Source organism: Sinocyclocheilus rhinocerous, unplaced genomic scaffold (assembly GCF_001515625.1).
Source record: "Sinocyclocheilus rhinocerous isolate Xijiao unplaced genomic scaffold, SAMN03320098_v1.1 scaffold148, whole genome shotgun sequence".
In the NCBI taxonomy this organism is placed as follows: domain Eukaryota; kingdom Metazoa; phylum Chordata; class Actinopteri; order Cypriniformes; family Cyprinidae; genus Sinocyclocheilus; species Sinocyclocheilus rhinocerous.
Window position 1 is genome coordinate 2,417,635 of NW_015653472.1, and position 13,761 is coordinate 2,431,395.

Below are 13,761 nucleotides of genomic sequence, written 5' to 3' on the forward strand. Positions count from 1 at the left end.
ACTATGCAAATATATTATCACACATTTCTTGCTAAAACACTAAATATATCACAACATTCTGTACTGAGTGCAAAAACAAACTGCTCTACCACACCTGTCCGTGCTAATGAGAAACGACACTTGATTTGCATATCTACACTCTGTCATTAGCATTATATATTACTTATTTTGCAAACATTTCCTCCATTTCATAGCTCATAAAGTCACTGTAGCCTATAGTATTAATCCTTAAGGTGACAAATGCTTCCATCTCAAAGTTTTAAATAGAATTTAATCTTCATAAAACGTGAGCTGCATGAAAATTAAGTACTTAAGTCAGTTGCATAATTATCTGTGAACTCTTATTACTACACAAATTATTACTTGAAGAACTGCCGTTTTCTCATTTACATCTCACCTGATTTGGTCCTGAGGAGATGACAGCCCCCATCTCACCCTGCGGCAGGGATTTGTGTTCCGCTCGGGCCATAGTGTCTTTCCTCTCCTCCGTTTCTACGCCATTCCTAAATGACACACAATTAGATGCTGCTTTAGGGCATTTAATGAACTGGTGCACAAAATGAACGCATCTCCCTTCATCCATCGTCATGTTATCCAGCGCAGCTAAGAGTGTTTTTGTTCTTGAGAATTTGCAGTTCATGATCGTGATTCCTACAAAGAAGCTGAGAGTCCTCTTCAGGACCTCAAAGGTCTGTGGAGCTCATTAAATCCTTTTGTTGGTCTTAAGTGTGGGCAAAAGCTTTGACTGTGGCTGCCCCTCTTATCTGAACCTTGACTGTAGAGTGAGTTCACAACAAGTCTACTCAATTTTATGCTGAAAAGAATGACCTGGACCATGTGCTTGGAACTGAAATGAAAGGAGAGGTCTTGAGCGTTCTTGACAGAAGAGTAATGGAAAGAGGTCATTGAAATGGGAAAGATGTAGAAGAGGAGAGGACAGGATGTCATGATGCGTACATGCGTAACTTGGGCCCTGTTTCTTGCAGGTATAAAAGACAAGCAATTTTAGCTATATAATTTGTTATATTATATTATTTGGACATACACAACCATTCAAGCATTTGGTGTTACTAAGATTTTTTTTTAAGTCTCCTATGTTAACCAAGACTAACAAAAACTGTAATATAGTTTTATTTTCAAATGTAATTTAAAATATGATTTATTTCTGTAATGGCAAAGCTGAATTTTCATGATCCTTCAGAAATCATTCTAATTGGACTCTAATCACTCAAATAATTTGGTGCTCAAGAAACATTTATCAGTGTTGAAAACAGTTGCGATGCTTAATATTTTTGTGGAATCCAATATACATTTATAAAAAAAAAACTAAATAAACAAAAACACAGCTTATTTGAAATATACATCTTTTGTAACATTATAAATGTCTGTACTGCATAAATGTCTTTTGAACAATTTAATGCATATTTGCGGAATAAAAGTATTAATTTCTTTAAAAAAAATTCTTACTGACCCCAAAATGAACAATTGTGTACATGCATCACAGGAGAATTTTATCATGAACATTTACTACATCACATTATAAATTATTGAATTGTTTTGGAATGTTAGTATTATTTGTATTAAATGGTCATCTCCTATGTCTTGTTTCTAATTTCATAGCTAGCATTTTATGTATCATACATACAACAACAAAAAAATCTCAAAATTACAATTTGATTGGAAATTAAATAAAAATATTTAGTTCTGAAGTCAAATATTTGATTCTCATCTCCAGCAATGATGTCACAAATGTTTAATTTGTGTAAAAACTGATTAAATTTCACATAAAAAATATTGAAATCACATTGTTTAGATTATCATAGTTCTTAAAAGTAATAATCAATAGCCATAAATTGAGACTTTTTAAAATGAAACCGTAAAAGGTTTGTAAGTTGACTGTAAAGACTGTGATTGTGTGTGTACGTGTGTGTTGGGATTGAACTGGCCGTCAGGATGGAGCTTGTACCTGTCATCTCGGCTGGCAGGCTGCTGTCCCACGGCTCTGTGCTGGGTGGCTGGGCTCTGCTTGGCTGAGCTAGTGCCTGACGGCGGTCCGCTGTGTTCTGAAAAGTAAACAGGATTCTCAGTGTGGCAGAAACACACATAACACACACAACTCCATCCCAAGTGACACTATCATGGGTGGCTGGGCTCTGCTTGGCTGAACTAGTGCCTGACGGAGGTCCGCTGTGTTCTGAAAAATAAACAGGATTATCAGTGTGGCAGAAACACACATACACACACACAACTCCATCCCAAGTTTCAGTTTCAATCCTCAAAGTCAAATGCTTTAACAACCTGTCTGTTACAGAAAAAAATAAATAAATCCGCAATCTGCTGCTTCCTTCCACCAGCTCACTGTTCACCAAAATAATGAAGAAATAATATATTTTCCCCAAAAGCTTACCCTCCTCAGGCACCACCGTGAGGGTAACAGCATTTCCAGCTTCTTTGATGAGCTGCACAATGTCGTTGTGGGACAGCTCAATAATTGACTGGCCATTCACAGCAGAGATGCGGTCACCCACTTTTAGCCGACCGCAGCGGTCTGTGGGACTGCCGTCAATGATGCGGCCAATCTTATGTGGGATAACTGAGGACAGACAGAGATCAATGCTTATTTCAGTTAAACATCTTAGATATACTGACAGACACTGAGAAGTGCTTTCAATAACTCCAGAAACTGATACTGATAAATAAATCTGATTATTCTCAGAGATTTACAGATGTGTCACATGATCAGGAAAAACACCCTGCATTACATGGTACACATACTATGAAACGAACATGCCAGGTTATATATGGTAATTAAAAGTGTAAATAAAAGTACTTTTTCGATGTTAAAATTACGAAGCTCAGCATAAGACATGCAGACGAAAATGTCATGTGTGGGGCTCTGTATATAATATTTACTCAAACTACAATGAAATATTTTTATACACTATGGTAAGATTTTGGCAAGAAATGAATACTTTTATTATGATGTCAGTAAGATTTTGGCAAGAAATTAATGTGTTTATTCTGTAAGGATGCATTAAATTAATCAAAAGTGACAGTAAAGTCATAATGTTACATTTCTAGTTCTACATTTCTTTCTATTCATCAAAGAATCCTAAAAAAAAAAATCACAAAAACGTTTCCACAAAAATAACTATTTTTAGCATTGATAATAATAATGAAATGTTTTCAAATCAGCATATTGGAATGTTTTCTGAAGGCTCATGTGACACTGAAGACTGGAGTAATGGCTGCTGAAAATTCAGCTTTACCATCACAGGAATAAGTTACATTTTAAAATAAATGAATATTTCACAATAGTACTATCTTGACTGTGTTTTCGTTCAAAAACAGCCTTGATATCGCAAGGAAAATACACCCTTCAGCTTCAAACTACATTTTCAACTTTACAGCATAATTTCATAAATAAATCCTACAAACGTTCACAGCGTATGCCCTTTTTCAGAGCTAATGGTAATAGCCATTATATCTGAATAAGCGTTTTTGTTACAGCTCTGGGGTTTATAACTATAATACTTCACAGCTAAGCTAGCTTTGATTATATTATTGTAATTGCATTGTACAGTATGTCACACTTTCAAGCAACAGGAAGAAATATGTAATATAGATTTCAGCCACATTTTCAACAATGTTATGAGTCTGTAGTTGCACATCTAATGCAGCAGAACAAGGTGTGCTTTCTGAAGCTGACAGCAAAGTAGCAAAAAGCTTGAAAATTAGGGTGGGGTGAGACGGAGAGACAGACAGAGACACAAGGAGAGGAAAACAAGCTTTGAAAGTCATTTCTAACCTCCAGGCGGAGGCTTGTTTTTAGAGGTGAGGATGACGAATCCGAAGCCCTCGTTGTCCTTGCGCTGAAGAGTGATGTCGTAGGGCTGAGGGTGGCTGTGGCCGGACACCTCGATGTGGGGTGGTTTGGGTGATCCGTTGACCAGCGCTGGAACATGTGGGGCCTGAGGTTGACCCCCATCATCTTCCTCTCTTTCTGCTCAAGCATATTACACTCATATAAGCACTCTCAAGCAGAGTTTAAATGAACAAAGATTAATGGTGAGGTCCATGTCAGACTCCACAGTTCTGTACTGTACAATGTTATTTTTGTACTATTTATATACTAATATAGTATTTAATAATATTTAGAATTTGTTTATATATATATATATATAATGACAAAACGATTACAAAAAAAACGATATTTTGAAATGTAATTCTGTGTATACATGTATATCGGGATCGCGCACTGTCTGAGAGACGCGTCTTTATGCGCACGCTTCGGATGTGTCAGTCAGTCAGATCGTTTTGTTTACATCAGCATGGGTTTGAACATCACATTTCACTGGTTCAGACTCATGCCATCGAGATTTCGCTATGAATATTCACAAAACTGGTCTCATATTTTTTATTATATTTCAGCTATATTTTTTATACATTTATAAAATACCTTTATAAGTTATATAATTATAATACTCCATATCACAGTGGGATTGTTTATTTATCAGTGAAGTGCGGATCATTTTTACTGTTCTTGCAGTTACTTAGTGTTTGGTCATTGGCAAGTAATACGCTTTTATATATAATTGTTTTATATTCTCACCAAAGCCAAATTTAGCTTTACTAGTGCTAATTTTAGACTTTCACCTATTGTATTGTTTATTATAATTTAATTAATAATAATTTATGCATTTAGCAGACGCTTTTATCCAAAGTGACTTACAGTGCATTCAGGCTATACATTTTTTACCAGTATGTGTGCTCCCTGGGAATCAAACCCACAACCTTTTGCGCTGCTAACGCAATGCTCTACCACTGAGCCACAGGAACATTATAGCAATACGTCAATGGGACATTTTCAGTCAGATGTCAAATAAACATTTAGAAAATGTCTTTAAGATGTTTATGATTTAGGATGCATGTAAAAATCAGATATTTGTACACAGCAGATGCTTTCCAGATGAAGCGACCTATAACAGACATCTTGCAGACGTACGTGTGATATCTGGGTTTTTGTGAAAACCTCACATTCGACCAAAATTCAACATTTTCACCCTTTTTTTTGCCCGTAGCTTAAAATTAGCCTGTGCGCATTCCAACTCATTTTGTCAGCATGGGTCACATATATCAGATGAATGATTTTATATATATATATATATATATATATCAGTTTTAATTTTAGTACTTCAACTTAAACAATTTTCATTCAAGTTTTTCATCTCATATTTTTTATTATATTTCAGCTATATTTTTTATACATTTATAAAATACCTTTATAAGTTATATAATTATAATACTCCATATCACAGTGGGATTGTTTATTTATCAGTGAAGTGCGGATCATTTTTACTGTTCTTGCAGTTACTTAGTGTTTGGTCATTGGCAAGTAATACGCTTTTATATATAATTGTTTTATATTCTCACCAAAGCCAAATTTAGCTTTACTAGTGCTAATTTTAGACTTTCACCTATTGTATTGTTTATTATAATTTAATTAATAATAATTTATGCATTTAGCAGACGCTTTTATCCAAAGTGACTTACAGTGCATTCAGGCTATACATTTTTTACCAGTATGTGTGCTCCCTGGGAATCAAACCCACAACCTTTTGCGCTGCTAACGCAATGCTCTACCACTGAGCCACAGGAACATTATATAGTTTATATTATACAATATATAGTTATTATATAGTTTGCCCGATTCCATCAGGGTCTGATGATTCACGAAGAAATACATTTGGCAAAAATCTCTTACAATGCTCAACATCAAGTAAAACAAACGAATAAAATCCCAGTGTGCTTTAACAAAACTGAAAGGGAACATTATGAAAGTGTTGAAAAACTGCTACGAGGCATAAAGCCAAATTTCATAAAAGCTTCATAATTGAAGTTTATTTTTCAAAATTACCCAGTGAGTGTTGTTTCGAGGCGTCTTTCTTTTATAGTTACTCAGCGCATTGAGTCATTATTTTGTTAACACATAAATAGTCTTCTGCTTTGACTGAAAACAGTGGTCATTAAATTTTGATTTTGTGGTTATTATTTTATAACTCAACTCGGCCCTTCACTCAGAACTAATGGAGCGAAACGCTCAGTTCTCACAGGGAGTGGATCTTTTTTCAGACATTGTTGGATATGACTGAAACCTCTGGAGGACTTCTACAGCTGTCAGAACGTAAATGCAAGCATGCAGTTATCAGAATACAAAGCAGCAGGCAGGGTACGAACCTGGATAGGTGAGCTTTCTGCGCACGGTCAACATCACCTGCCCGTTGCGGGCGGCATTGGTCATGAGCTCCAGAACTTGTTTGTGAGATTTGCCTTTGACAGGAACGCCATCAATACAAATGAGCTCATCTCCAGCCCGCAGACGCCCATCCTTCTCTGCGGCACCCAGAGGAACGATGGCACCAATGTACACCTAAAGAGAGACGGCATGGTTGAAGGTCACATCATTTTCCATTGTGACAATATGGTAATGAATCACTACAAAGCATGTCAACACTCACTGGCTGATCTGGTCCTTCTCCACCCAGCACTCTGAACCCAAATCCAGTCTCCTGGTTCCTCCTGATAAACACGTCCAGTTCTTTAGTGTTGGTGGCTGGAAAAAAAAGCAAAATTTGCTGTCAGCCATAAATATTGCAGTGTAAACAGCAAATGTGTCTCACATGTCACTACTAGCTCCCAAAAGTAGGGATGTAACAATTAACCGCGAGCCGGTTGAAAATCGATTCAAATATGTGACGATTCAAATTCGGTTGAGATGCTAAACAAACCCCTAAACAAAATTCAATTAGGGGTAGGAGTTTATATGAATGTATGTCTGAGTGGAGCTTACTGTCTTTAGAAAAGTTTAGATGGTATTTTTTCTTTTCATCTTGCCATAAGCTGCTTTGTTTACAGTGGAAACCAAGGAAACGCTTTAAACGCCACCTGCTGGCAGAGAGTGAATCTGCGTCTTGTTCAGCTCGTCTGCTTTTTCCGTTTCATGCAGATATTTTTTTATGTATAGTTTCCCAAAACTGAAGTCAAATCATTCTGTTTTTGCTTCAAATTTCGAAATTATACAATCTAATTTAGATTAAAAACTACTCATGTTGCATGTATGCAGCATCTTTATTTGGATCATGATTAAAATGCAGTGGTTGTCTGCCTCTAATTTTAAATGGAAAGAGCACAGACAAAGCCTTATTTTGTTTATATGAAGACATTTATTTTATTTGTGTTATTTATTTGATTTGGGGCTTGTTTTAAAATTTCAATTTAGTTTTGTTATTTACATTTACATTATATTTAAATTTTGTTATTTAGCAGACGATTTTATCCGAAGCGACTTACAAATGAGGACAATAAAAGCAATCAAAACCAACAAAAGAGCAATAATATGCAAGTGCTATATTAGTATATTATTATAGTGTTATATTTCAATTTCACAAAGAAACGTGCAGCATTTTGTCCAAGCAATAATAAAAGGACACATTTAATTTATAATTTGTCTTAAATCTAATTTTGTTAAAAAAAATCGTGAATCGAATCGAATCGTGACTTGAGTGAATCGTTACATCCCTACCCAAAAGTCAAGGTTGAACTCACGTTTGCTGTCCAGCATGGCTTTAGACTTGAGGTAGAGCTCAGACGGGTCCAGTTTTGGGGAGCTGGAGCGGATGGCATGAGGAGGGAAAGGAAGGGACTGGGGCCCAGGCTCAGCCGCACTGGGAGTTTCTGTACTGACAGAACTGGTGGCAATGTCCTGCTTCTGGGTACTGGGAATAGCTGGAGTGATCTAAATGAACAGATGGACACACACAGCAACAAACATTACCAAATATTCCACAACGTTACAGCCCAAGTACTATGCCAAACATGGACGTCTCTCAATACGAAAGGGATTGTTCACCCAAAATTGATAACTTCATTCTTTTTAATGCAGTCACTCAAAGCGTGTCCTTATGACTCACAATGTTTATATCCGTGTTGAACACAAAGTTATAAAACCTGCTCTGAAATAGATAATCAACATTAGAGCCTGTATGAGAAACACTTTTGAGAGAAGCCAAATAGGAAGCACTCCTGAGGGGCCTGTTGACTCAGCAGTGATATTTGCTGCAAAAGCTCGTGTTTGCCTCGAAGAGATTCACCACATCCTGCTCTTAAAATAACATTATAGCGTTTGGCACTTGCTCCGTGAATAATGTATGACTGCAAGTAACACGCTTCGTAGAAGAACCCAGAACGAGGCCGATAAATAATTCATCCTGTTTCATCTTCATTACATCAAAATTCCCTAGTGTGTCTAAATTAAATCCAAAAATGGAGTAATTAAAAGACATTTAGCTGAACTTACAGGTTTCAGAGACTTCACGGGAGATGTCTGACCTGCAGGCACAAACAGATATAAAGAGGGAAATGAGAATGAGCAAGTACAGTTGAAGAGGTACGTTCCAAGACTATATAATTAGACAGAGCAATTTATTGCAGGAGAAATTAAATTCATCAGTTCATTTAGTACACTTAAAACCTTTAACAGTGAAGTGTGCCATTTTTGCATCACTAACGACTCCAAATGAAATATGACTACTTCAAAAAGGTTTACAGAACACTCTGCCTCGTTCGTCATTGGTCAGATAAACAGATAGCCCCACCCCAAACTCATGGCATTGGTTAAGCCATAGCTGTTGTCGGAAACAAACAGAACATGTTTTAAACAACAGAAATCAGCCATGGATTGACATACACAAATGGATTTCTGTAAGCATTGTACAAGCTAGAGAAAGTATTTTAGCATTAATTGTTTTTTTTTGCACACTTCACCTTTAATACCAATATCAAGAGCCTTGCAAAATATATTAATCAAGTCAACATCAGTCTCAATGTGATAAACATAACATACACTACTGTTCCAAAGTTTGGAGTTGGTATGCTTTTGCTCTTGACAGAAATTAATACTTCTTTTTTTAGCAAAGATGCATTAAATTGATCAAAAGTGATCAAAATCATTCATAATGTTACAAAAGATTTTTATTTGAAATAAATGCTGTAAACCTGAACTTTCTATTCATCAAAGAATCCTGAAAAAAAAGTATCATGGTTTCCACAAAAAAAAAAAAAAGCAACACAGTTGTTTTCAACACTGATAATAATAAGAAATATTTCAGCAGATTAGAATGATTTCTGAAGGATCATGTGACCCTGAAGACTGGAGTAATAATGCTGAAAATTCAGCTTTGCCATCACTGGAATAAAAAATATTTTTAAATATTAAAACAGTTATTTTAAATTGAAATAATATTAAAAATTACTGCATTTTTGGTTAAACCATTGCATAGTCTTGGTGAGCATAAGAGACTTTTTTTTAAAAGACATCTTTTAAAAAACATTTTAAAAAAAAATGATTCTTACATACCCCAAACTTTTGCATGGTAGTGCAGAGGAACCAAAAACAAACAAACAAACACACAAAAATCCTTATGAAAATGCAAAACGTTTCAATCCTGAGGCTGAATTTCAGTCTAGCTTATATTAAATACAGTGGAAAACCTTAAAAAAATCAAAAGTTTCCACTAAGGGGCAGTGTACTCTACAATGCATTTACATATACTGGAGAAATAAATGAGAAGACCTGATATATACACAATGCAGAGCATGATGATCCGTGGCAGGCATGTTTATGTACAGTGTGTGTGTGCAATATGAAAAGCCTGCATGCAAACTGTGAATACTAACAAGACTAGGGCTGCACGATAAATCGCATGCGATATTAAACGTGCCTCTTGTCAGAAAGCCGGTTCTGTAATCAGCGGTAAATCTCCATCACCTGCGGGCTTTCACATTGAGCAGCATTAACTACACAGAGCCGTTGTTCACTGACGAGCTGCGCAAAACAAACAAATTTGACTTTCAACATCTGACCCCTTTGACTTTGACTGTATGGAAAAAAAAACATTTTCCAATGAAAAAAGTGTCATTCAGGTTTGGAATGACATAAGGGTGAGTAAATGTTATTGTTTACAAAAACTAAAACTATTAAAATAATTTTCATTAATTGCAATAAAGTAATTAAATTATATTGCAAATTATAAAAACATATTAGACGAAAATTTGAAATGTTGCCTTGGCACCTAACTGAAATAAAATATATGTATTAAAATTATTAAAATGAAAATAAAAATAAACTTAAATATAAATATTGAAAAATGTGTTATGAGCTTTTTGTCATTTTTATTAATATTAGTTTTTAATTATTTCTATTCCACATTATTTTTAGTCATTTCAACTTAAACTTATTATATTTTAGTAAGCTGCCCAAGCAACATTTCTAATTTTCATTTAAGCTTATTAAAGTTTATCCATAATTTACATAACATAACTAAAACTTAAACCAAAATTAAAATTAAAACTGAAAATATAAAAATAAAAGCTAATTCAATATATGAATAAATACTACAACAGCATATAAATAATACCAAACAACACTGGAAAATGATGAAAGAATATTCATTTTTGGATCTTTAGCTGTCACTATAGCCAGATGAGACCAGCAACGGGGAGTAGTCAAAAAGAATTAGGAGGTAACTGGACCCCAGGTCACACTGTCTCCATCACTCACCTCCTCTGAGCACCAGCACGTTGACCTCGCTGCCCACGGGCAGGTCTTTGAGGATGTCCACCACCTGCGCATGGGTGAGGGTTTGTACGTTCTGCCTGTTAATTTCTTTTATCACATCCCCCTTCAGCAGACCTCGGCAACACTGCGCGTCCAGAATCATCTTCACCTTCTGGCCCAGCGGACAGTCTGCGATGGCAAAGCCGAATCCGCTCGGCCCCTTTACCAAAGGCACGCTGACCAGCTCGGGCTGCAGCAGGGTGGTGTCTCCCGCCTCTGGGTAGCGTCCGTTGGGCATTGCTGCAGCTGGATGTCTACCATCGGTGGTCATGTAATGGAGGTCCTGCATGGAGGGGGTCCCGTCTGAATGAATGGGCTGCCCGTCAATTCCCGGCATAGCAGTTATTATGTCGCCTGTGCCCTCTTCGCTGGAATTGGTGTCCTCTGGCAGTGGGTATCCACGGCACAGGACCATATCCACATATTGGTCTACAGGAATGGACTGGAACATCTGGACCACATCTGCATGGGTATTGCCCAGCACACATGTACCATTTATGTCCACTATAACATCACCTAAATGAGAGACAAAGAATAAGTATGAATGAAGCAGTTGTTCTAAAATCCAAACCCTACCTAGACAGAATGTTTAGGCATCAAAGGTAATCCTGTTTAGGCAATTCGGGTGCAAAAGCTTTTTCCATACAGGATTGAGCAAAGATATGATGCCTTGCAAATAACTGTGTTTCTGCCATCATCACATGACATGCCCAGTTAAAAAAAACTTATTTATTTGGTCCTGACAAATTGTTCCACCTAATTAAAATCCACTTACCCCAATATTTGTTTGTAATACACGTTTTGTGTTTTTAACTTAGCAGCATGTTAAGATTAAATTCAATGGTAATCATTAGTCGGTAACACTTTAGTATAGGGACCAATTCTCATTATTAACTAGTTGCTTATTAGCATGCCTGTTATTAACATATTGGCTGTTTATTAGTATTAATAAACAGGGTTGGGGAAGTTACTAGATTCAATTGTTATCATTTGAAAAGTTTCCTATGTATTCCTGATGCAAATGTTGTTCCAAACAGTAAAATGCCTATTTCTGGGCAACATTGTATGTATCCACACTTCCAGAATACACTGCATCAATTTCGGTAAAAATTATCTATTTTTTCAGTACTGAAATGTATCAACAACAACAAAAAAGTTCATAGCTAATTCTAGTTAAAAGCACAATTACATCCAATATCTGTGTGCTATGCAATTAAAGTCATACACTTTATATGAAGATCACTGTTTGTGTGGGATGTGAGTGACCATAATAATTGCTGTCTATATAGAGTCTTTTTAAATCAGCCACTAATAAGATTCATTTTCAGTAAGCAGAGTGTCTGTACTGTGTATGAAGACAATAGGCAGCAAGGCAAACTCACTAGGACCTGGAACATAGCCACTGTGTCAATTTGAGCACAAACACAAATCCTGCCAGTGTGTTTAAACTGTTCAATTTGATTCCAGCAATGAGAGCTGTCTTGGCTCCTTCTGTTCTGTTCACGGGGGAGTGTGTATGCAGTGATAAAGAGGCAGGTCCCAAGTAACCATTAGTCCACCTAAAGTCAATGATCCACTCAGTTGGTGCAGTCTATCTAATGGCAAGTTTGTCTATTGATCAATGCAGAGGATGTTGGGGAAATCCTGAATCCTTTTCTACTCCTGACCAATCAATGGCATCCTTCCAGGTTTGCTTCTGTAGCGTCTGGGCCAATCAGACACACCATTTTTCATTTGATTTAACAAATCAATTATTCATTAGATTAACAAACATTCACAGACCCCTCACCCAATAAACATACTGGGTGCCAGGATGTCTGCAACGACACCGGGCCCCCCCTGGTCCCCATGGCAACCACGACACCTTTGCTAGACCAGATACATTTACGACCTAATGGAATGTGAGTAGGGAAAACCACTGCCTTTTCCATAAGGAAGAGACACAGTGCACAGTAGAAATGGACTCTTTTCTAATTAATCCATAGGAAAACCTTTCTTTGAATGAACACACATATCCTTCAGGTCATTGTGTATGTTGTCTTTGAGATTTTATACTGTTTTATGCAGGCTTATGATGGAAACACTCATTCCTGTCATCTTACATATATGTAACCCTACCATGTTTAGTATCTATGAATTAGTCTTCTGATGATCTAAACGAGAGTGTATATTATATGTTGGTACATAGGCAATATATTAGTGTCCTGAGAATCTTTAGTAATTTCGATTCAAGTTCCATATGCAAATTACCATGCTTCCACACAAAGGGGACAGGAGAGCTGTCAGTCAATAAATGGGAAAACAAAGTAACTGGCATTACTTTTTTGAGAAAGTAACTCAGATATTTTCTTGTAAATTAAAAAAGTAATGCGTTACTTTACTAGTTACTTGAAAAAAGTAATCTGATTACGTAACTCGCATTACTTGTAATGAGTTACCCCCAACACTGGTTATAAAGCACATATTCTGTATGACCATATTTTACATCCCTAATCCTGCCCAATACCTAAACTTAACAACTACCTTACTAACTATTAATAAGCAGCATTTAAGCACAGTTTATTGATGCAAAAGTCATAGTTAATGGTTTGTTTAAAAATATTTTTAAAATAAGGTCAAGTTTCTCATGCACTCCTTGACAAGGAAGCCTGTTCGAAACAGTTGGATACCTTGTTATGGCCAAAATGGCCAAAGGCAGCACCGAATTTATCCTTCACACATAAGGCACTCCCAGAATGCAATGTGACAAGCTCAGTGAAAATTACATTAAATAAAATGCAACATTTCACCCAATATCTGTGCTTTGCATTTGATTTTTGTTGTGTTATTTATTTTACTATTTTGTGCTTATTACAATACTGATCTTTAGCTTATCAACACGCTACACTGTAAAAAATAAGTGTAATTTTAACTGTAAAATTTTGTAAAAACGCTACGGAAAAAAACTGTTAATAGGTTAACTGTAAGTTCCCGTACTATATACAGGGAAAAACCAGACATTTCATGTTAATTTTACAGTTTTTAGAAGTAAAAATAACAAATAAACAAAAAACCTGTAAACTGATATTCCCAGAATTCCCTGCATG

General features: G+C 36.1%; 1 protein-coding gene across 3 annotated transcripts in view; it reads right to left on the bottom strand.

Annotated features, from left to right (window-relative positions):
- The window catches only part of magi3a (membrane associated guanylate kinase, WW and PDZ domain containing 3a), a 181,511-nt gene that overhangs the window by 8,855 nt on the left and 158,895 nt on the right, over window positions 1–13,761 (bottom strand). For all 3 annotated transcript variants that reach the window (XM_016522514.1, XM_016522515.1, XM_016522516.1), the window contains 9 exons: window positions 10,619–11,191; window positions 8,357–8,388; window positions 7,606–7,795; window positions 6,519–6,613; window positions 6,238–6,430; window positions 3,809–4,003; window positions 2,408–2,593; window positions 1,967–2,063; window positions 398–503 (listed from right to left, as the gene is read on the bottom strand). In XM_016522514.1, the coding sequence (XP_016378000.1) occupies window positions 398–503; window positions 1,967–2,063; window positions 2,408–2,593; window positions 3,809–4,003; window positions 6,238–6,430; window positions 6,519–6,613; window positions 7,606–7,795; window positions 8,357–8,388; window positions 10,619–11,191 (1,667 nt within the window). The remainder of the gene's footprint in view (window positions 1–397; window positions 504–1,966; window positions 2,064–2,407; window positions 2,594–3,808; window positions 4,004–6,237; window positions 6,431–6,518; window positions 6,614–7,605; window positions 7,796–8,356; window positions 8,389–10,618; window positions 11,192–13,761) is intronic.